The 24,629-nt window shown below is 46.4% G+C and overlaps 1 protein-coding gene across 3 annotated transcripts; it reads right to left on the bottom strand.

Moving 5' to 3' along the window:
* Positions 1-322: 322 nt before the first annotated feature.
* On the bottom strand, positions 323-20,946 carry Tmem248 (transmembrane protein 248). 3 transcript variants are annotated; one of them, XM_021163142.2, is made up of 8 exons: positions 20,713-20,946; positions 14,551-14,623; positions 13,800-13,977; positions 11,542-11,827; positions 6,839-6,989; positions 5,341-5,524; positions 3,513-3,656; positions 323-2,739 (listed from the first exon to the last, which is right to left on the bottom strand). In XM_021163142.2, exons 3-8 carry the CDS (start codon positions 13,956-13,958, stop codon positions 2,719-2,721), a joined length of 945 nt encoding a protein of 314 aa, XP_021018801.1. In that variant the 5' UTR covers positions 13,959-13,977; positions 14,551-14,623; positions 20,713-20,946; the 3' UTR covers positions 323-2,718. The 3 variants fall into 3 exon arrangements, with proteins under 3 accessions (XP_021018801.1, XP_021018802.1, XP_021018800.1); XM_021163143.2 differs by lacking the exon at positions 20,713-20,946 and adding an exon at positions 19,006-19,281; XM_021163141.2 differs by lacking the exon at positions 14,551-14,623.
* Between the last annotated feature and the right edge of the window lie 3,683 nt (positions 20,947-24,629).

Here is a 24,629-nt window from a genome sequence, read left to right as displayed (position 1 = left end):
TTCTAAAGCAAGATCTCATAAAATGATGTGTTGATTCACCAAGGCGTATTCTCTTGAGGTGGGCGTGAACAAAGAAGATGGTGCCGAGCACAGAGAGAGCACTCAAGTGCAGGGTTCCAACAGAAAGTAGGTTTTACACTCTGTACAAAGACCCTGTGTTTGTTGAGGTCACCTCAGTAGGAAACACTGGCCACCCTTCATCCTCATGGCAGGGGATACTTAAAAAAAAAAAAAAAAAACAGTCTGCAAAGCCCTGGAAGTGCTTCCTGCCTACTTTTTGTTTAAATAACACCAATCCGGCTGGAATTAAAACGACAACCAAGTAAATCCAGATGTTTTATTCTGTAAAGCACATATGCACATACTTCAAACACAGAAAATCAATGGGGGAAGGGACGCCATCACAGATCAGCTAGTGACCATCATGCAGCAAGGGACGGGAGATGGATCTGCTGCCCTTGAGTCCCACAGTGCCTGCAGGAGGGTCAAAACACAGGAGGCTGGGTTCCTATGCACTGCCAAGAACACAACAGAAATACCAGGTTCCAAACGATGAGAACTTACACATAGAATCAAAACTGATTCAAGTCATACCATACGGTGAGAGACAAAAGGAAAGAGATCAATATGATCTGAAACAAGCATTTCCCAGGAAGTCACTGCCTTGTGACTACACCCCACATCTGAGGGCAAGCCAGTGCTGCTGGGGTCAGAGGTCTCTAGTAACCCACTCTGACATTCCACTTCTGAGGTATACCAGCAAGGAACAGCTGAGGACCAGGCCCAGATGTGTCTGCAGTCCCCTAAACTTCAGCCATCCTTCCCCAGCCATCCTCCATCTGTCTACCTGATATGGTGAATATTTGAGTTTTAAAGTATGTATCTGGCCTCAGGATGGGTCACGTCCCAAGCATTTTGGGGACTTCCTCTCCCTAGATCTTGTGGTGTTCCTCCTTCCCACCCTCTACAGATCCCAGCCACTGCCTGTTAATAACACAAGGATGACTACGAGGAACACAGCGGCCGACAGACCAGTGAACACGATTCTTCTCGTGTCTCACTCTACTGGGTCTTATTACTCAGTAACAGCTTAATCTGAAGCTTGGTGCTCCGGATGACACACGTATACCAGCCAAGCCAAGGGTCTCAAAGTCTCAGAGAAGACTAGATTAAATTCACATATTACCCACCTTATAAGCAACTCACCTCTGCTTTAAGAAATACTAGTGTACCACATAACTACAGTGATTATTTTAACAAGCTTCAATTTAGAAGAAAAAACAAAAGTATTGTTTTCCATCTAAGAATGCCTGGGATAAAATTCTCTAGGCCAGTAAGTTTCAGAATATAGTGAGTTAACTTCAATTGAGACAGATCTACAGTTACAGGACAAAAGTGCTGACATACCTAAGTAATTTTTCTCCCTTTGAGAGACAGGGTATCAGTATGTGGCCCAGGCTGGCCTTGAACTTGAGATTCTCCTGCCTCAGCCTCCAAAGGGCTGCTCTTACATGCATTCATCCTCACACCCAACAAGTCTGGAACACTGCTTGAGAGAACACTGTATGGGGATTGTTAAGGCAAGGCGCTGATAGAAAAACACTGAAAATACAAATAGCGGGTGGAAGGGATCATGAATGACTTTTCTAAATGGAATACGGAGAGGGCAATGGGACAGAGGAACCAGAAGGTCACACCTGTCCTAAGGAAAATGCTTCCAGTTTTGACTAGCAAGCATCAGAGAGTGCCTCATGCCTTCTTCCTTCAGATCTCCCCAGCGTCAGTTGCACATTACATACCTATAATGGGCAGTCTCCTGGAGATGTGTGATATATAAAAATAAATGCAAAAAAAAAAAAAAAAATTTTAAAAGAAAATGTATCTCCTCTCTAAAAAAAAAAAAAAAAGAGCAAGCCGTGTTTCTGAGCATTAGAGCAACATCTCTTCTGCCGCGTGAAGTCAGTCACACACACAACCCTGTGCCTTCACTACACAGCTACTTCTCAAGCCAGGAGAGCGCCCCTCCCAGGAGCTAACGGGAGCAGAGCACCCCAGTGCCTAGCTGCCAGTGTAGACACGGAAGGAACTCTGCTCTTCACTACAGAAATGACTTGGGGGCCTGACCTTTTACCTAAGAGAGACAAGCATGTCTGTCCTAACTAGGGCAGTAGTAAATTGTCACTTTTTCCTCTTTAAAGGAAAGTTTCCTTGCAAGCATACTGAGACAGAATCACTGCTGTTACTATATGGTACGCCAGCCACCGACATGTAGAAGCCACCGGAGGGAAGAGTGGCTTCTGAAACGCAGTGTCCTGACAAAGGTGCAAACAGCTTCCAACACTCACCACGCCAGTCTGCAACAAGAACCACAGCAAACCTCGGCCCCACGGGCGCTGGAACACGACCTGCTCAGCTCAGCTCTGGCAAGGTCCCCACAGCCCCCGGCTCTCCGTGGAAGAACCCCATGTCCATGCCCTCCTGCCCCTCAATGAGGGGGACGAGTTCAGGTGCATCCAGGGCAAAGCACGTGCATCACAGGACCAATTTCCAGATCAATGTTTATAAATATGTACAAATCAGTTACAGGCACTTGAAATGTCTTTGGCTGGAATAACCCAACATTGCAAGATCGTGTATTCACAGAGTGGCCAGGCCCTGGGCGATTCAGCAGGCAATGATCATGGTTCTTGGTCTCTCAGAAAATGGGGAGCTGTGGGATTAGGCATCAGCCAGAGCCACCTAGAAGAGAGCAAGCAGACAACTGAGTCAACTAGGGAGCCACTGGGACCGAGAACAATACTGCGAGGTCATGCTATCAGCATCTAGTACCTTTGGGGATTGAGGGAATTAATAAGACTTTAAGGAAACTACCTCACCTCGGAGAAGAATGAACAAAACCCTAAGTCTATAGCAGTTGCCAACCTGCAAAACCACTTACACTATGCTTTGGAAAGCAAACCTTTTATTCATTCACTCATTCATTCATTCATTTTAGAGACAGGGTCTCACTATATAGCTCTTGCTGGCTTTGAACTAATTGATTCCTTTGCCTCTGCCTCCTGAGAACTAGAATTAAAGGTGTGTGCCACCATCCCTGACCTTGAATTTGGTTTTTTGAGGCAAGAATTGAGGTAGCCTAGGCTGACAAACTCACTATGAAGCGGAGGATGACTTTAAACTCCTGATCCTCCTGCCTTGACCTCCCTGGGAGGTCAAGTGCTGGGATTCCAGGCACGTACCATGTGTGGTTTACCAAGTGCTGCAGACTGATCCCACGGCCTCATGCTTACAAGACAAGCACTGTTAACCAAGCCACATCCCTAGCCACTAGTTAGTTGGCCCTGATAGGTCCTCTGCTGCATGACTCGTTTGTTGAAGGAAGGACTGGGGGTAAAGAGGCACGAGGGACATGAACTCCATCAGATATTATTCACAACAGCTATCATGAAGTTGAGACTTTTTTTTTGAGAAAGGCCTGGTGGCAGAGCCAGCCACACCCACCCACTACTCACCTTCTCAGGGCAAAATTCAGGATTGCTCTGCCGCAGTTTGCTGGGTCTGCCTTTGATGACTGCATAGCAGAACATCGTTATCACCATCACGAAAAGGAAGTAACTGGTGTGCATGAGATGCAGGTTTATTAATGAGCGGTCGTCCTGAAGAACAAAGGAAGCCAGACATGCACTCCATCACCGATGTTCCAACAGCAGCTCCATGCCTGCAGCAAGCTCATGCCTTTGTGGTGCTCAGAACTGCACCCACGGCCTCACACCCACTAGACAATCACTGAGCTCCATCTCCAGCACCCCAATAGTAACTCTTAAGTTTGAACAGGCAGTCTCTCTGTGTATCTCCAAAACTACCAAACTAGTTGTCATTATGTGAAGACATGGAACTTGCATGCAAGGGGAGCTGCACGCCACCTGCCCAAGTCCTGCTCTGCTTTGACATGTCCTCTTGATCCCACAAAGCAACTGGTCTGCTGCCCACCTCTGAGACACTCCTCCACTGGACAGCTGGCACATCCCACCAGAGACAGCATCCCTTTCCCTTCTGTTTTTCACTATGTCCCTGGCAGGAAGGGGCACAGGCTAGCCTCATTCCTGAGATCTCATATGTAACCACAGTCAAGGGGGCTTGGAAGAGACCTTGTCTACCTCCCATTACGTTTCTCCACCCAGTGCTCAGGGCCCATTTTAGAGTCTCATTCTTGAATACAGCTTGACCTAGAACTCACTAGGTAGCACAGACTGGCCTGGAACTCATCTTGCTTTAGCTCCCAAGTGCCAGGATCTGAGGAATATATATATACCAGGCCAGACCAGTCTCCTTTTAAGATTTTTACTTTTACGTATATGTGTGTGCTATGTGTGTGCAGGTGCCTGTGGAAGCCACAAAGGTGCATCAGGTCCTCTAGAGCTGGAGTTACAGGTGCTGGCAACTGCCTGATGTAGGTGAACTCTGGTCTCCTGCAGAGCAAGTGCTCCCAACTGCTGAGCCATCTCTCTAGCACCAAACCAGTGAGTGCATGAATGCTTTCCAACCGCCTGACAAGGCAGTCAGGCCCTGCTGGAGGAGGCAGGTGAACCCTGGCTGGGCAGAGAAAGCTCTGGAATCTGACCTCTGTCCATGCAGCCTCCCCTTCTGCCCTACACTGGCAGCTCCCTGACTGATAACATCCATAACTGAACAGAAACTGAAAAAGGGATAGTCCAGGGAAAAATAAAAAGAAACCCATGCAATACACTTAGGAAGGAAGCAAGGACAAAAGTCATCAGTGTGGCAGACTATCCACTGACTGCTGCACTGACAGCTGCCTCTTTCCTCTGTAGGCCCTAGTATCAAGACAAAAACTCATTCTAGACCAGGCATGGTGGCACAAGCCTATAATCACAGCACTCAAGAGGCTGAAGCAAGAGGATCCCAATTCCTAGGCCTGCCTGAGCTACACAGTGAGATACTGTTTAAGAAGAAGAGAAACAAAGATTTGCCTCTTATGAACTACTCACCCTTTTTGTACCCTAAAGAGAACTAGCTATTGCTAACACTGACATTAAGCAGATACTCTGCATATAAGGCCTCAAGTGACCCTTATGGGTTACAAACATAAAAACAATTTTTTGTTTTGTTCTGAAAAACAAAAAATTAAGGAACAGGCTTTTCTAAACCACAAAGGTACCAAGATATCCACAGCTCTGCCATCTAGTCTTCCAAACCAAGTAGAAACCTAGAATAGCCAAGGCTTAGCTAACCCAAGATGTAACATTCATACACCCACAGCTCCAGGATGTATGTACACACACACAGTCACAGACAAAAAAAGGGACTTATTTCACTTACATCTGGAACAATAACGGTGAGTTTGGGATTTAAAGCATGGTAGACTTTCCCAATGGCACCCTTATAACACCAGAAAGGATTGTAGTCTTGAGCATATTTCGTGTTGGCATCTCTGGCAGTTGTGAAGATCTTGTACCAGAGCGTGGCGTTGCTGTATGTGTCGGGGATACAGTGAGGTGGTTGACTGCAGGGGAGAGGAAGAGACCAGCTCGGTGACCTGAAACATTTATTTGGGGTCCCTCCACACAGACCCCAGCAACACTGAGCAGAGCCACATGAGGAGAAGAAGAGGGAAGAGGAGCCTTCTAGAGCAATCACCACCCCTCTGGGACAGACAGACAGCGCTGCTTGGAGAGTCGCTTGCTACTGCCTGTGCTTTGAGACAGGATCTCAGTACATAACAGAGGCTGGCCGACGAGTGCCTACAACTGCAGGTATGAGCCAGCACGTCAAACTTCTATAGTGTTCTTGGTTTGTTTAAATGCACACATAAGGAGCCAGGCATGGGACTGGACACCTATAATCTCAGAACTCCGGAGAATGAGGCAGGATGAGCAGCAATTCTAAGCCAACCTCTGTTGTGTAGTGTTTGAGACCAACTTAGGCTACATGAGACTATCTTAAAACAAATCCCCCCAAAACTAAAATAACCATACTCACATATCCATCCCCTACAAATATATACAATTTAAAGTAATAAAAATGAGTATTTAAAATAATATAAAATAAAATATAATTTCTGGGTCACAGAGATGAAGAGAAGAACCTTTAGGCACCTTTAATTACAGGTCACTCTGGCAGGGGACCTGGCTCTTTCTTTCCCAATACATGATCCCTTTAGTAGGAATGGTTGCTGGAGAGTGGCCACAGCACCACTGGCCTCCTGAAACACTGGCTTGGGGGTGGGGCTTCTTTCTTTTTTTGGGGGGGGTTGGGTTTTTTATTTTGGTTTTTTGTTTTGTTTTGTTTTGTTTTTCGAGACAGGGTTTCTCTGTATAGCCCTGGCTGTCCTGGAACTCACTCTGTAGACCAGGCTGGCCTCGAACTCAGAAATCCACCTGCCTCTGCCTCTGCCTCCCAAGTGCTGGGATTAAAGGCGTGCGCCACCACCACCTGGCCTGGTTTTGTTTTGTTGAGATAGGGTCTCCTATGTACCCTTGACCTCATGATCCTCCCACCTCCACCCCTCCAGTACTGAGACTACAGGTGTACTTCTCATGTCCAGTTTATTCTGTGTTGAAACGGGACCCAGGACCTCATGAACGCTCAGCAAACACTCTACTGACTGAGCTACAACCCCAAACAGGCACATCTGTTTATGGAAGAGAAGTTAGAACTTCAAATTAAATTAAATAATCCCTGAAACCAGCTCAGATGGCTCAGAAGGTAAAGTCGCTTGCCACCAAGCCCAAAAACCTGAGCTCAGTCCCTGGAAACCAGAGAGAGAAATGACTCCTGCCAGGAATCGTCTTGGGCTCCAAATGTGTAGGACACTTACACGGTGACAGGGAAGACTCCAGGGGCAGCTGTGAGGGTCATGCATGCTGTGAACACCACCTGCTCACAGTGGCCATGGAGGGCACAGTCATCGGCGTTCCAGGCAGCAGGCAGGGTGAAGGTGATGTTGATCTCCTCGTGGGCTTCCCTGCCTGCGGAAGAATTGGCAGTTTATTGGTGGACACAGGCAGAAATGTATAGACTGTTTGCTGACACTCAAATAAGTCTGAAGCCAAACTCAACAGGCACCAACTGGCCTGCACACCTACCTGCTCTATGGGATTTCTGATCTGTCCTGATCTGTGAGGCCCACCAGACTAGCACAGCCACCAAGTGTCCACAGAAGGCTCCTACTTTTCAGCTGGGGCTAGGAAGCCCTGCCAGAGCCAGAAAGGAACAGAGTTGGGCAACCTGAGTGGAGTCATTTTCTGTACCAGTGATACTTCACTCAGAATCAACCGTTAGCCCACGGATGTGTCTCAAGTACCTCTCTGCACACACACAGGGAGATGCAGTCCACCAGACTCAGGGCAGGTCTTGGGACAATAGAGTGCATCTTGCACTAAATCAAGATGTTCTAAGGTCATAAGGAGTGAAGGGTGTTTGCTTCTTGAAATGCACAGGAATGATTTGCACCGAATGTCCACTCTTAACAGTCAGAGGCAACAAGCAGGACCCCACCAGCATCTCCAAGACGTGACTACCCAAAGGCTTTTGGGAGCCAAAGGTTATCGATCCAAGGTCCAGCCAGCCCTTCGAATGAACGAAGGTTTTGCGGCTTTTCCCAGCTTCCTTTCATGTCCTCCTATACCACTGAACTACTGTGCCCAGGCTTAGCATATACAAGCAGGCATAGCCATAATCCATGCTTTTTACCTTTTGTATTATTTAGTATAGTAGTTTGGGTGAGAATGGTCCCCACAGGATCAAATGTTTGATTACTAGTCCCAAGTTAGTGCAAGGGTTTGATGCATTTGGGAAGGATTATGATGTGTGGCCTTGTTGGAGGAGGTGCGCCCTGGAGGTGGGCATGCACACCTTTAATCTCAGCCCTTAGGAAGCAGAGGCAGATGGATCTTGAGAGTTCTGAACTTGAGGCCAGCCTGGTCTACAGAACAAGATCCAGGACAGCAAAGGCTAACAGAGAAGCACTGGGGGAAGGGGAGCAGCCTCTGCCATTCCCAGTGAGCTCAACTCTCCTGTTGTGGGTTAAGATGTGAGCTCTCAGCTGCTGCTCCAGCCACCTGCAGCCATGCCTTTGCCCAACCATCAGCTTTCATAAACTCAAGCCTCTAGGACCATTAGCCCCATTAAACTTTGAGTTGCTTTGCACAGGAATATAAATGTAACAGATACATTTAACAAGCCCCTAATTAGCATTTTAAGTACCTGATAGTGTTAATTCATGATGAACTTTCTTTCAGGGTAACCCACCCCCACACATACTGTATGGACTGGCGATGATGGTATATCCCTGTATTAATTGTTAGTTGCTGTGCCAGCACCAGGCTGGCAGATGTAAATGTTTGTCATTTCCTCACCTGCCCCCAAAGGCAGGCAAGCTGCTGTGGGGAGAAAAAAAATCTCCCACTTATGTTAACAGCTCCTTTATATCAGAAAGAAGTGTGGCATCTGAGAAATAAAGTACTGGCAGCTGAAGCTGGGGCAGAAGAAAAGAAGACAGGAGAGAGGCAGAGAGGGATGGAGGCAGAACAGGCTCAGGGCAGAGAGCAGAGAGAAAGCCACAGGGAAAGACATAGTGGCAAAGAAGTTGGGTTGAGTTAGAGGGACTGCCCCAGCAAACAGGCCAGCAGCCTTAAACTATACAGATGTCTCCCTGTGTTTACTATTAAATCATAAGCAGGGACCCCTGAAAGTCCTGCAATAATGAGCTGTCTTATTCTGACCAAAAGCAACCTGGGGAGGAAAGGCTTGGTTTGTTTATATCTCTCAGGTCATATACATTGCTTAGGGAAGTCAGGGCAAGACCTCAGCCAGGGCAGGAACCTGGAGACAGGAGCTGACGCAGAAGTCATGGAGGGGCACTGCTTACTTGCTTGCTCTCCATGCATGGCTCATTTATAATACCCAGGCTCACCAGTCCAGGCGTAACACCACCCACAATAAGCTGGTATCCTCCCACATCAATCATCAAATACACACATACACACACACACACACACACTTTACCCACAGGCCAATCTATATTGGGAGTATATTCTCAACTCTTGCCAGATGACTCCAGTTTGTATAAAGCTGACATAAAACTAGGCAGTATATGGACTTTGGTTGGTGTTTGGCTTATCCTTTTTTAGTACTGGGCCCTAAACCCAGGGCATTACACACGCTCGGCAAGCCCTTGCCCAATGAGTTACCCCCAGCCTGATTCCTGTTATTTTCACCTCTTCTGTAATCCCCAAATTTCAAGGTTGAAGGCCTTAGGTCTGAGGCTTTTTCTAGTTCTTCCTAGAAGCTAGCACACCACTAAACAAACTGTGGACATTTAAAACTGTACAGACCTGGGACTGGAGAGATGGCTCAGTGGTTAAGAGGACCCTAGAATCAATTTAAAGCGCCACACAGCAGCTCGCAGCTGTAACTCCAGTCCCAAGGAGATTCTGTGCTCCCTGGCCTCCATGGCACCAGGAATATACATGGTACATTAGCCATACATACAAGCAGGCAATACACAATACATAGAACATAATTAATTAATTTTAAATTAAAAAAGTTCAGGCCTGAGAGAGCACTTTTTCACAGGTATGAGGCCTGGTTCATAGTCCAGCATCACAAACAACAGTAAATAACAGCCAGCACGGCAGCTAACAGGGCAGGGGAAATGAGCCTGATGATGAAGTTTGGCACAAGGGACTGAGGTTCATATTTTACCTGGCCTTCAGGTCCTCCCAGCATCCCTCAATCCCTACCTGTCACTCCCTACCTTCCCTATATAATCTATCCTGGTCTCTCTCCTCTTCTCTCTCTTGCAGTGTATATAAGCTTTCTCTCCCTTTTTCTTCTTCCCCTCACCTCCCATGGTGACTCCTCAGGCCTCAGTCCTTGTGGCCATTGAACTCACCCCGAGAGCAGTTTCCCAATAAACCTGCCTTTAATATGATCTAATCCAGCTTGAATTGGCTCAGTTCACCGGTGGAGAAATAACCTATCAGGTGACCTAAGATTAATCCTAGGATCCTACCTACATTTACAAACATACAGGTATGCCGCTTGTGCAGCCACACACAAACCCCAGCACAGTACACCCATTCATAGACACGTTTGTAAATACACTGTCTTGAACATGATGGACTGCTGACTCCCACACAGTCAAAAAACTCAGTATAAGTCTTAACTCCCCAGACTTAAAATTAACAACCAATTTAGCTTGATGTTGATTGGAAGCCTTACTAACAACTTCAACAGTCAATTAACACACATATCTATCCCTGTATCATAAACAGGAAAAAAGACACAGCAGCAAAATCACTCCTTCCTGCTGTGTGCCACCGACATTAGACAGGTGAACTGCTCACATGGTGACTCAGCGTGTTTTCAGTGGACACTCGCTATGTGACCCCATTACAACCAAAAAGAGACTACAAGACTATCACAGTAAGACAGTGTGGGATGTTAGGCTTCTAAGATGTCTTCATTATTTCTATTTGTAGCGTGTGCTGGCCTCAAACTCAATACTGATAACCCTGAACTTATGACCCTCCTGCTTCTACCTCATGACCACCATCAATTCTTCTTTTTGAAATCTCTGGGTTTTGTTTTGTTTTTTGTTTGAGACAAGGTCTTAATATGTAGCCCTAGCTGTCCTAGAACTTGCTATGTAGACTACCAGATGGCCTCAAACTTGCACAGATCCCCCTGCCCCTGTCTCTGGAGTGCTGGGATTAAAGGCATGTGCCACCAGCCTTTTTTGTTTTTGTTTTTGAGGCAGGGCCTGAAACTCACAATCCTACAGTTTTACTCTCCCACATGCTGGGATTATCACTGTGTCCCACTGCCAAGCTGGCCTCAGTGCCTCTATGACCTAATGCAGCATTTTTACACTTTTTATGTTAACTTCTCTCGGGTTCAAATAGAGAGCTGGAGAGATGGCTCAGCAGGTAAGAGCAGAGGTTCTCTCGCAGAGGACCAGGGTTCAGTTCTTAGCACTCACATGGCAGGCAGCTCACAGTCATCTGTAACTACAGATCCAGAGGCTCTAACTCCCTCTTCTGATGTTGGAACACACAGTGCACATACACCCATGCAAAACATTCATATACAAGCAAAAAAAAGCTTTTAATAATGAAAAAAAGTTCAAGTATAAATGGACCTGAGCAAGTGAAACCTATGTTGGTCAAAGGTCAAATAAACTGAGGCCAGAAACAGACCCTGCACTAACAAGTTCTCTCTCCTCCCACTTGGCATCTCCCAGTGCTACAGAGGAAGCCAGGGCCTCACACACACAAGCCCAGTGCTCTAACAATGAGCTGTGTCTCTGACCCCATCAGTCCTGACTCTGAAAGCTTTTATGAAGAGACTGTGTATGATACCTGAAGACCGACTGAGTGAAGACGCACAGGAACCAGTCCTTCTTGGCTTCATGAAGTCCAAGTCTCAAGAGGAGACACAGCAGAAACACAGAACAGAACATGGAACCTATCTCAGCTGCTGCCTCAGAACTCTGAAAGGAAAGTAGCTGGCACACACCTGACAATCCAATCTGATGCCCGAGGATGGTGGAGTACAGGTGTGTAACATTTCGAGAGTACCCTCCAAAGGGCTTGAGAGGGTCCAAGGTCAAGGTAATGGCCACTGAAATATTGATGGGGCCTGACTCCTCCAGGGACTGGGGCGGCTGGGTAGACGATCTGGCCTGCCCGACGGTCATGGTGCTCTCTGGTGTCGTGGTATCGTTGGAGAGATGCTTCAGTGTCTCGTTTTCTGATACACACAAGTCCAAATCATTAAACCGGAGCAGGAAAGTATTCCAATCCTTCAGCAAAATAAAACAGAGAAGATATGAAGTCCCAGCATCTCCAAGGCAGAAAGAGCCCTGACCCTGGACTCTGCTACACAGCACAAGACAAAAAGAATGAGATGAGGTTGACGGTCTCAAGTCACAATACACTACCACTCAGCACCTGTAGCACCTGATCCAATGCTGCTCGCCCTGGAAATCTGCACCCTCTGAAGTGGCTGAGCATTCAGCATATTGTAATTAAGAGAAAACAAGATCAAACTCAAAAGGGATCTTGAGGGGCTGGAGAGAGAGCTTGGTAGAGAGAGTGCCACTCCAGAGATTGCCAGCACCCACATGGCAGTTAACACTAACTGTAACTCTAGTTCCAAGGGACCTGACACCCTCTGGCACTTCCCACACACAGTGCACAGACATAAATGGGAGCAAAACATCCATACACATAAAAGTAAATAAAAGCAAAACAAAAAGGCCGTGAGGGCTGTCCGATGACTCGGTGGTTAAGAACACTCGCTACTATTACAGGGAGAGCAAGGTTGATTCCCAGCACCCACGTGGTGGCTCACAAGCATCTGTAACTCCAGTGTCAGAGCATCCGAGATCCTTTTTGTGCTCCTTGGGCACATGGTGCACATACTTACATGCAGGCAAACACTCATACATAGACAGTAAAAATTAAAAAAAAAAGCCAGGCAGTGGTGGCGCACACCTTTAATCCCTGCACTTGGGAGGCAGAGGCAGGTGGATTTCAAGAGTTCCAGTACAGCCAGAGCTACACAGAGAAACCCTGCATTGAAGAAAAAAGGGGGGCAAAGGATCTTGAACAAAAGTGGTGACACATTAAAATCACTATTTTCATTTATTTTATAGCTTGTTTTAGCTTTGTTTTAAGATTTATATATTTATATTAATATATGGGTATATGTCTACATGTATGGCTGTGCGCCACATGCATGCCTGAAAGTTCACAACTGTCTGTAGCTCCAATTACAGGGAATCCAACACCTTCTTCTGGCCTCTGAGGACACTGCATGCATGAGTATACAGACACATATGCAGCAAAACATGCATATATATTTAAATACATACATACATACATACATACATACATAAAAATGGTGGTACAAACATTTAATTGCAGCACTTAGAAGCCAGAAGTCAGCCTGATCTGTTGAGTATCAGAACAATCAGGGATGCACAGGGAGACTATGTAAATAAGTAAGTAATAAACCACTTAGAAATGTAATAAAGAAAAAGAACTCCACTGGAAATAAAAATGTCCTTTCCTTCTCTCTAGGAGCTAAGACTCTTACTCAGTACTTTAGGTTAGCACATAAGGCCGTAGGTTCGTCACCGCATCACCACGACCCACTGCTCTCACTCACTGTTCCCCTTCTCCACGCCCACTGAACAAGCTCTCTTCAGACTCTTTTGGAACATGCTCTTACTCCATGGCCCAGGATAGCTTTGAACTCACACTCCTTCTGCCGCTGTCTCCCAGTTCTGGGATCACAGGAGTGCATCACCATACGCAGAGTTTGTTCAATTTATAAATACACTCTCCCAAATGCATGTTTCTCTACTGAAATAGTCTGCATAAAATTGATAGTATTGCTTAAAACAACTAGGCATTCCCTAGCCAATCACAGGAAAAAAGAGAAAACTACATAAATATGTACTTTTTCTGACATATCTACTATCTGTGTGCCCTTGAATAACAGAGCCAAGAGGATATGGAGTTCAAGGGCAGCTTGGGCTTCAGGAGACCTTGTCTCAGAAAGAACTGTCCAGATGTGGTGATACACAACACATAATCCAGCATTCAGGAGGCTGAGACAGGAAGATCACGTCAGGTTCCAGGTCAGCCAATAGCCTGCAGTACAGAGTGAGACCTCACATATAAAAAGAGCTGCTCCCCCCCACCACACACACACACACTCCTCTACAAGGTCCATCAGGCACAAGCAGACACCAGGAATATACTGACCTCAGCCATTTCTGGGGACTTAATCTCCTTGATCTTGAAAAAGTAGCCCAGGGTGAGGAAGGCGATGGCCATGGCGCTGACACTGATCATAAAAACCACCAAGGGTGGCCGGCTGCTGATGTACAGCTTCAGGTTCTCCAGGGGGTTGATACTGAACATGCTTCCCACCAGCGGCAACCTGCAACACATGCAGCGAGGGATTAGCTGGCAGCCTGGCTGCACTGAGCTGCAGCGCTCAGTCCAGTCTCATACAGGAGGACTATGCACCAAAGGCTGGATCTGAGAGAGAAAATGTCCACGCAGTGAGCTCATTTGGAAGACTAGAAAGAGCCAGGCATGGGGGTGCCCACCTGTGACTTCAGGAAGGAGAAGATCAGGAGTCAAAGGTCATCCTCAGCCACAGACAAAGCCAGCCTAAACTATGTAAGACAGTCTTTCTAAGAAAATACAAAAGTATTTTTAAAAAAGGAAAAGAAAGTGGAGGGAAGGGTTGGAGCTGTTAGCTCACTTGGTAAGTGCTTGCCCAGCACACACAAAGCCCTGGGTCCCATAACCAGCACTGTGTAAGACAGGCAGGGAGGCACACATCTATAAGGCCAGCACGTGAGAGACAGACAGACAGACAAAAAGATCATGCGTTCAAGTTTATCCTTGGCCACATATTGATCAGGCTGGGCTACAGGAGCCTGTCACACACAGTACATTATTATTATTATTAGTTCATGCCCACAGGAGACTTTTATCTACTGACCTGCCAATCAAGTGCTCTACCACTGCTGTTGATGCTAACCAAGCTGTCCGGCCTCTCTTGGATGTCGTCTATGCTGTTTGAGAACAAGTGCATTAGCAGTACTTCTTGGAATCCCTGTATCTTTTTCCTTTTTCCTACTTCAGTGAAACATCAATAGCAATAGCTGTAATAAAATTCTTGCCTCACAAAAATGCTTTGCAATGCTTCACCATTAAATCTGGGACTCAACACAGGCTTCTGGTGGGAAGCTGTGCTAGCTAATTTTATGTCAACTTGACACAAGCTACGTTCTTTTAGAAGAGGGAGACTCAAATGAAAAAAACTGTTCCCATTAAATTGGCCAGTGAGCAAACCCGTGGTGCATTTTCCTGATTAATGACTGATGTGGGAGGGCCCTGGGCAGTGCCACCCCTGGGTTGGTGGTCCTAGGTGCTGTAAGAAAGCAAACTAAGAGGAGCAAGCCAGTAAGCAGCCCCCTCCAGGGCCTCTACATTAGCTGCTGCCTCCAGTTTCCTGCCCTGTTTGAGCTCCTTCAATGATCTGGAAGTGGAAGCCAAATAAACCTTTCGACCCCAAGTTGCTTTTGTGAATAGTGTTTCATCACAGCATCGGAAACCCTGACTACCACAGAAGACTTCCCGAGAGGGAGGAAGTGCTTAACTCTTTCTTAGAAGCTTACAAAAGACTTTCACTATAATGTTATTTCTTTCTTTATGGGGGAAAGAAAGGGTTGGGACAGAGTCTCCTGTATTCCAAGCTGGCCTTGAACCCTGAGCTTCCCACCTCTGTCTCTGTATTGGGATTAGAGACGTATGCTACCACTCCTGGCTGTTTTTCTCTTGGTTCTTGGGTTCAAGGTCTCTCTTGTTTGCTATGTATCTATTGAATTCAGCCAAATACTACATTTCAATGAATACTTTATCTGCAATATCTAAACAATTTTTGTCTTTTACTCTGTTAACATAAATAATCTGATTAATCTTTTCCATACTGACTGCATGGTTTGGGTAACTTTGGTATGACTGAGAACTGAGGAGTTTGGTTTGGTGTATGGGGGCGAGAGCACATGCCGACTCACAGACTACCCCCCAGCTCCTGATCGAGACCTTCAAAGCTACTGTGATGATATACCTGCTCCTTTACTCCCAGCTTTTCTGTGTGTTCATAAATAAGACAAGCTTGCCATTAGCTATCTTTTTTTCCTTTTTTTTTTTTTTTTTTAATTCTTGAAACTAGATTTCCCTGTGTAGCCAAGATGGCCTGAAACTTCCTATGTATATCAAGCTGGCTCTAGATTCACAAAATTCCACCAGCCCCTGCCTCCCAAGTACTTGGATTTAAGGCCTGTGCGACCAGGAATAAGATGCACTTCTACTTCTTAGAAATTTGATTAACTCTGGCCAGAAAACGACTTGAGTCTGCCAAGTATTTGTTTTCTATTTTGAGGAGGCTATCTTAGCTACTTTAACGATTTTAAACTGTATGTCTATTTTTTACTTCTGGTGAGTCAAATTTGAGAAAACGGGCATTTTAAGAAATTATCCCTTTTACATTGGCTTTTAAACGTCATGGCAGAGAATGACTTTAAGATTTATGTTTATGTATGTGTATGTCACATGTGTGCAGGTGTCTGTGGAGGACAGAAACGGGCATCAGATTCCCTAAAGGTGGAGTTATAGGTGGTGGTCAGCCTGCTCGCGTGGACACTGGGACCTGAAGGCAAATCCTCTGTGAAAGAAGCACGCACTCTGAACCTCTGGGGCATCGCTCCAGCCCTTTATTTGTAGTTTTGTTGTTTTGTAACTCAGGTGGGACGAGAACTGGCTATGTAGCCAAGGAGGACTTTGGGCTTCAGATCCTCCTGCCACCACCTCCACATGCTGGCATTTCAGGAATGTACCACCACACCCAATCTATATAGTGCTGGGGACTGAACCCAGGGCAGCTCAAGAGCTGCACCTCTGAAACTTTCCAGTTGTCTGGTCTTTCCAAACTGCAAATCACTCCAGAGTAGGGAAATACTCTTACCTGTCTCTGGCTCAAAAAATCTAATAGCAAAGGGATGATGAGAACCAGGTACGGATGGGGAGTTATAGCTATAGTTACAGTTGCGGTTACAGTTATAGTTATAGTTTCAGTTAGTTGTAATTATAGTTATAGCTATCGTTATAGTTAGGCAAGAGGGAGAAGTTTCTCAAACAGTATGTAGTTCAGGCCTTCAACTGACTCTCCTGCCTCCACCTCCCAAGCACTGGGATCATATGGTGCTACAAGGGTGCAACTCCATGCCAGGCACAAAAGCATTTTGAACAAAACTATCAAGATTCTAAATAGTTACCAAAACTCTACCCTTTCTACCATGCACACTCATTTTCAAATAGGAAATTAGAGGCTATATCAGTCAAGAGACGCAAGGTTTCCGAACCAGGCATGGTGGCATACACTTTAGTCCCAGCACTTACAAGAAAGGCAAAGGTAGGCCAATCTCTGTGAGTCTGAGGCCAGTCTGGTCAACACAGAGTTTCAGGTCAGCCAGGTCTACATAGTAAGACTTGCTTTTAAGTTAAAAAAAAAAAAAAAAGTTCCTGTAAGCCTTGCCGGGCGCACGCCTTTAATCCCAGCAACTCAGGAGGCAGAGGCAGGCGCGTTTCTGAGTTCAAGGCCAGCCTGGTCTACAAAGTGAGTTCCAAAACAGCCAGAGCTATACAGAGAAACCCTATCTCGGGGGAAAAAAAAAAGTAAGCCTTACTTTTAAATAAAAATGCAAGCTGGATGGTAGTGGTACACACCTCCCAAAACTCAGGAGGCAGAGGCCGATCTCTGTGATTTCAAGCTCAGCCTGGTCTAGAGCAAGTTCCAGGATAGCCAGGGCTACACAGAGAAACCCTGTCTGGAAAAACAAACAAATAAGCAAGCAAGCATTGCATTCCGTTGGGGGTGAGAAGCAGGTGCTGTGGCTGGCCACTTCCCCCAAAGTTCATTCCAACCAGGTAGTAAGAAATGAAGGCTGGGAAATGGCTTCTGAGAAGTCCAAGGACTGAGGGAAGGGACACCAGATAGAGAGAGTCAAACTCTTGACTCGTCAAGCACAGAAGAAAGACAAATACAGGTCACCAGTGTGTGACCTAGACTACTTCCCTGCCACCAGAACCAAGCCAAACTGTAGACAACTTAGGTAAAGACAGCTCCAACAATCCTCAAGTTCTAAGCACACAGTCACTCCAAAGGACATGGGTCGGCTTTGTGACACTCCACAGATTTAACTGCAGCACACCTCTGCTTTCCTGCAACTCCATTTCTAAAATCCTAACCATGGCTAAAAAAAAGGCTCAACTACTGAGTTGCTTGACTTAGGAATATTTAAAATAGTGAAATAGGCCGGGCGGTGGTGGCACACGCCTTTAATCCCAGCACTTGGGAGGCAGAGGCAGGCGGATTTCTGAGTTCGAGGCCAGCCTGGTCTACAAAGTGAGTTCCAGGACAGCCAGGGCTATAGAGAGAAACCCTGTCTCGAAAAACCAAAAAAAAAAAAAATAAAATAAAATAAAATAAAATAGTGAAATATAAAAATAAGGGCTGGTGAGATGGCTCAGTGGGTAAGAGAGCACTGACTGCTCTTCCAAAGGTCCTGAGTTCAAATCCCTGCAACCATATGGTAGCTCACAACCACTCATAATGAGATCTGACACCCTCTTGTGGTGCATCTGAAGTCAGCTACAGTGTACTTACGTATAATAAATAAATCTTTAAAAATAAATAAAAATTTTAAAGGGTTGTTGAGATCACTCAGGGGTAAAGGTGTTTGACTTGCAACCCTAGTGGGCTATAAATATGCTCCCTGGGACCCATAAACAGATGGAGGAAAGGGCTGACTTCATATACGTGTCCTTTGACCTCCATATGCATACCATGGTATGCACATACACATATACAAACTAAATACCATGACCAAAAATTCAGAGAAAAGAAAATTAAAGATGTCAGTAACAATATAAGAAACTCTTTCAGGGCTGGAGAGATGGCTCAGTGGTTAAGAGCACTGACTGCTCTTCCAGAGGTCCTGAGTTCAATTCCTAGCAGCCACATGGTGGCCCACAACCATCTGTAAGGGGATCTGATGCCCTCTTCTGGGGTGTCTGAAGACAGCAACAGGACAGTGTACTCAGACACATAAAACAAATAAATTTAAAACAAACAAACAAAAACTCTCTTTCACAAGAGTTACTTGTGGATTGTGGCAGAACCAGATTATAACAGGCTAAGGAGAAAATAACTACTCAGCATACGGCATGCAGTGGACACCCTAACAACTACTTAGCACACCCTGGGTAGGTATTTTAATCTCTCCAGCACTGTTAGATGGGTATCAGTCTCCATGTCAGCATACAGCTTAGGTAATGTACAGTGATACAAGCAGACATGTAAGTGGCAGAGAAGGACTCTCATTTAACTCACTGTGCTATCACACAACACCAAGGCCAGCAAGAGGGCTTCCCACCAATCAATTCCACATGCCTTGAACACACCAACTACATCATTCGAGACACCGTCTTCAATAAACACTTTAGCTGTCTTAACTAAAGTTCTGTGGGGATGGAAAGAAGGCTCAGTTAATCTTGCAGGGAACCTGGGTTGGGCTGGTGGCAGCTCCAGTGGCAGCTCACAAGGATCTGGGATCACAGGCATGTGCCACCAGGTCTGGCCCATAATTAGAATTCTACAGACTTCCCATACTGACAAAAACCATCCTGTAGGTCCACCACCCTTGCACTGTGCTCTGTATCCCCGACCACTCCAGCCCACCCCCAAATCAGGCCCAGTTTTCTCTAATGCTCATGTGTAAAGAGGAGAGCACTAGGTGAGAGAGGGAAGAAGGGTCAAAAGGAAACAGGAAGCTTTAAAACCATGGGCTCCTGAGAATGTTCAGACAAGGCAACGACAGAAGCCTGGGAAAATACGAGTTCCAGAACTGTGACATGGCTTCAGGTTATTTCCATTATGTTAAACCCACAGCTCTGGGTTCTCTGCATCAGAACTAAAGCTGTGTGTCTTACAGTATGTGGAAATCCTCCCGTGATTTGTTGTATTATACAACTATGGGGACAGGTAAGAAATCACCCCCCTGTCCCAGTATTAACTAGCCTTGCCACCAGGCTACCACTACTCTGTTTGTGAACAGGGCCTGGTGCCACACAGCTAACAACACCCCAATATGAGGCTGAGGCAGGAGGATCACAACTTCAAACTACACAGAGAGTTGGAGGCCAGCCTGAACTACACAGTGGACCTGTCTTTAAAAAAAAAAAAAATCTGTTTTAGCCGGGCTTAACCGGCATGGCGGTGCACATCTGCCATGGCAGCACTAGGGAGTCTAAGAGAATCAAGGTCAGCCTCGACTGAGTCGTGGGTTTGGACTATCCAAGGCTGCAGGAGACCCCAGACTCCAGAATTCAGATTAAAACCAGAACAATACCGTTATTACATTGTGAAACCTTGGCAGTGTGGCCCACGCCTATATCTCTGAACTACGGAGTCTGAATCGGGAAGATCGGTGTTGAAGGTGAGTCTTGTCTACATAGGGAAATCCTAGTCAGTTAAGGCCGCATTAAACCCTCTTTTGAATATATTTTTGACCACCCAAAGTCAAGTCACAAATCTAAAACTGAAAACACACACACACAGAGGTTGGAAAGATGGCTACGGGGTTAAGAATACCTGCTATTCCAGAGGACCAGAGTTAAGTTCTCAGCACCCCCATCATCAGGCAGCTACCAATGGAGTGTAACTCTGGATCTAAGGACACAACGCCCTCTTCCGGAATCGGTGGGTATTTGCGCTCACGTGCGCAGACAGATACAAACACATCATTTAAATAATTTTCCAAAACAATCTTTTTTTTTTTTTTTCTAAAACTTGCAAAGGATGCTAGTAGGTCCACGCAGCCTTATTCAGCCGACCTATATAAGACTTGACTGCGGGAGCAGGACTCCGCAGGCCTCGGGAGGATGGAGCAGGACCAGGTCAGCTAAATAGAGAGGTGAGCGGAGCTGGGGTGGCTGGGGGAGCCTGCGCACCGATCCGCCCAGCACGCCGCGGGCCCCGGGTTCAGGGTTCCCGGTCCCGGCCCATGAGCCCGCGATTACGACCCCGTCTCCTACTCACCGCCCCGCAGACCGGCGGCTCGAGCCCGCGGACGCCCGCGGCCTGGCCCTGTTCACTCGCGGCGGCGCGCGGCGGGCCCCGGGCTGCCCCGCACCATCCTCTCCGCCGCTCCGGAGACAGCGAGCGGCTCCTCGGGGCCGAAGCGACGACCCGAAGCCAGGCCAGAGCGCGCCAACGGGACGCCGGCTCCGCGCGCTGCGAACGCCGGGCTTTCCGGGTGAAGGCTGAAAACCACGTCACCACTAACGCCGCCCTGACCTCTGACCCCGCCCGCGCGCGACGGCGGCGCAGCAGGGACAGAATTGCTCCGGGGCGAGCGGCGGGAGGGGTCGGGGTGGGGGGAGAAGCAGACTGTCTTCGTTTTGCAAATGGGCAAAGTATACACGGAGCTGCCTGAAATTTATCACTCGCATTCGCGGACTGCAGTGAGCTTGCTCGGTTCCGTCCTGAAGTGCTTCTGCAGGTCTTGGTGTGTATGGCGTGAGATAGTAAAGAGGACACGATTTTCATTTATTTTTGTTGGAGTTTTTGGTTTTGACACAGGGGTCTCGTGGATGGCAGGAGCTGGCTTCCTGTTCTCTCTGGAGCCCAATGAGGAGCCAACTATCTTAGTCATGGTGTTTGAGCACACTAATACCACCCTCCTCTCTGTAGACGGGACTCTAGGATCCACTGGATGGGAGTCTGTCGCGTCTCTGGACAACAGGACAATTCATTTCAAGCCATGTCTCAGTCCCCTAGGACCTAGCTGACCTTAGAAGAAGCAAAATATTATCCCTTTTAAATCCCTCTAACCACATTAATACTGACCTTTGTACATGATTATTGAAAAGCAAGGAGATCAGTTACACTTATCCATTTGTCTGGTCTTGACTTTTTTTTGTTGTTGTTCGTTAAAGACAGGGTTGCTGGGCAGTGGGGAGGTTGTCCTTTGATCCCAGCATTCAAGAGTCAGAGGCAGGCAGATCTCTGCATTTGAGGCCAGCCTAGTCTGCAGAATGAGTTCCAGGAAGCTGGGGCTAAACAAAGCCTGTCTTGAAAAAAAAAAAAGACAAACCAACCAACAAACAAAAAAAGATAAAGGTCTTTCAATCCATCCCTGGCTGACTTAAAACTCACTGTGTGATCCAAGCTGGTCTCAAACTCAAAGATCCATAAGTGCTGGGATTAAAGGTGTGCCATGAGACATGAGAACATTTGTGAGAATTTTCTCCTTAGGTAAAGACTATGCGATGTTTATCCCCTTTTCCTAAGGTCTCAGTGACAAACCAAAGTTCCCCCTGGAATGCCAGCAAATGTATCTGGCTTACTTACAGAGCATAGGCAAGAGGTTACTGTCAGAAGGGTGAGTGACCTCAAAGCAGCTACACTGGAAAGTCCTCACCCAGAATGGATCGTGGCTTCTCCATAGAATGTGTAAGTGGAACTCTGATGCTTGTCTCCCCCAGAACCTCAGGGCCAAATGCCACTAGGGCAAAGATTATCAGTGTACATGCTGTTAAACAACAGGGCTTTGTTAGTTCCAGGGAAATCGAATAGAAGACATCTGCATGTGTATGTCTGTGTGTGCACAGCATGCGTGTGCTCTCATTCCAGACAATGAGCTACCACTGCTATGCTTTTGGTTTTGAGTAAGTGCAAGGAACAGGTAGAAAGGCAGAAATACACAGTAAAACTCGATCAAATCGATGTTTCTGACATCAAGCAGAACTCAGGTAAGGAAGGCCTTAAACCTAGGAGGCTGGAGAAGCTACTGAGAGGTTTTTTAAGACAGAGCATCTTCTGTACTCTTTACAAGGGCTGACTGACAACAGTTCTTGTTATTTTTATTTAGTGCTTATAATCTAGCAAATATTGAAGTGGACTGAATGAAAATGGACCCCATAGGCCCATATGCTTGAATGTTTGGTCCCCAGTTAGAGGAACTATTTGGGAAGGATTAGGAGGTGTGGCCTTGTTGAAGGAGGTGTGTCACTGGGAGTGATTTTGAGGTTTCAAAAGTCCCTGCCAGGCCCACTATCGTCTCATCTCTCCCTACTTGCTGCCTATAGATCAGGAGGTAAATCTCTCAGCTACTGCTCCAGCACCATGCCTGTCTGCTTCCCTCCGTGGTGATCATGAACTGACCCTCTGAAACTGTAAGCAAGCCCCCAATTAAAGACTTTCTTTTATAAGAGATTTCCTGGTCCTGGTGTCTCTCCACAGCAACAGAACAGTAACTAAGATAAATATAGACCACAGAAAAATGGCTTAAAAGAGAGGAAAAAAAAAAAAAAACAGAATGGGATGACATCATCTTGTTCATTTTTGGTAGCCTGTTTATGTCACTGTCACTAACTCCCAAGTTGCAAGGAAATCTGGAGACGGGGTAAATAACAAGCTGGGAATAAAAGGAGTCTTGAGAGGGAGGCAGAATATTCCATCTCAAAGAAAAACAGGCTTAGAGACAGTGGAGCCAAAGGAGCAGACATCAGGACCCAGCCAAGCCAAGCATGGTGGCTCATGGGAGAATCTCTGGGGATTCAGAACAAGCCCAATGCTGAGCTGTTATTAGAGGCAACTGCATACAAAGACACTGTGTGGCCATCAAACCCTGACAGAAATGACTTATGAAAAAAAATGGGATGTTTAATTGATTATTATCAGGGAAAACAAAGATAAGGAAGTACAGGAAGAGGAAAAAAAAAAACGCATGGGAACAGAAAAGCCATCTTACCCACAAGATCGTCTGTTGTAAAGATCACTTCTGGCTGTCCTCAGAGGGTCAGAGTGCCCTTAGACATGAGTCTCCTTCGAAGAAGAGGCTATATAACATATAAACAGAAAAGCCTTAAGACATAGCATGGAGCATCTTCCTTGAGCTGGAAAGCCTGCTATACAGGCTGCTTCCTTCTGTCCTGTGCCAAGAGTCAGGGTGCTCTGAAGGTACAGAATGTGTCTCTTCCTCAGACAAGGGTGTTGGCAAAACCGAAGGGAGGGACTTCTTGCACGGGATAGCCAACCCCAGGCCAATTCCCACTTAATGGGGGTTCTTCACACTCTGAAACTCAAAGTTCAAAATCTGTCCGCTGCACCCTGGTAACCTCTCTGGGTGGTGTCCTGGGTTAGGTCCTTTTCACGAACAGGCAGGTTGGTACAGTCACCCAATCAGAGCTGGCTGAAAGCTGTGTGAGGTGACCATGGACACCTGTGGAACTATGGATCCAGACCTTGCATTCACTTCAAGCCAGAAGCACATTTCACCCTCATCCAACCTCCAGCAAAACCCAAGCACCACCATGCACTTATTATTATTATTAATTATTATTATTATTATTATATCTTTTTTTACAGTCCGGTCATTATCCCCGTCCCAGTCTGCCCTCTGATAGTTCTTCCTCCCCCATCTCTAAAAGGATGTCCCCGCCCCCACCCCCACCCCATCATGCATTTTTTACCTTCATCTGTGCGTGCAATTTCCTCGGATACCCTGGTACGTTTTGCTTTGCATGCCTTTAATCCCAGCACTCTGGAGACAAAGGCAGGCAGAGATCTCTGTGAGTTCAAGGCTAGCCTGGTCTCACTATGGAGTGAGCTTCAGGACAGCCACAGCCTCAAAAACACAAAACAAAACCAACCAGCCAAAAAGCAAGATGGTGTATGGAATACTGGCCTTCAGCAAGCTAACTACCTTTGATAGGAATAAATAAAACCCTCACAATTCCAATATACATTTTTTTTTTTACTTTAAACCTGATCAGCATATACAGACTTTCCAAGTTTTATAAACAGAATTTGCTATTATGGTAAGTGACTGGGGCTGTTTTAAAAGAGTGGGCTCAATGAGTCTCTGGAAAAGGGCCCTAAGACAAAGAAATCATACCTCCATACCTCTCTTTAGCATGGCTTAAGGTAAGCCTGACTTCTGCGGGGTGGCC

The sequence above is a fragment of the Mus caroli genome, chromosome 5 (genome assembly GCF_900094665.2).
Source record: "Mus caroli chromosome 5, CAROLI_EIJ_v1.1, whole genome shotgun sequence".
In the NCBI taxonomy this organism is placed as follows: Eukaryota; Metazoa; Chordata; class Mammalia; order Rodentia; family Muridae; genus Mus; species Mus caroli.
Note: the sequence above shows the minus strand (reverse complement) of the source record. Positions and strands in the feature narration are given on the sequence as shown.

Coding starts and splice junctions, on each gene's coding strand:
- Tmem248 (XM_021163142.2), bottom strand. CDS start 13,958: ATGTTCAGTATCAACCCCCTGGAGAACCTGAAGCTGTACATCAGCAGC. Junction 3,657..5,340: donor TCACCGTTATTGTTCCAGAT/GTAAGTGAAATA, acceptor TTTGTTCTTCAG/GACGACCGCTCATTAATAAA. Junction 2,740..3,512: donor CTGAATTTTGCCCTGAGAAG/GTGAGTAGTGGG, acceptor GCTCTCTTCTAG/GTGGCTCTGGCTGATGCCTA.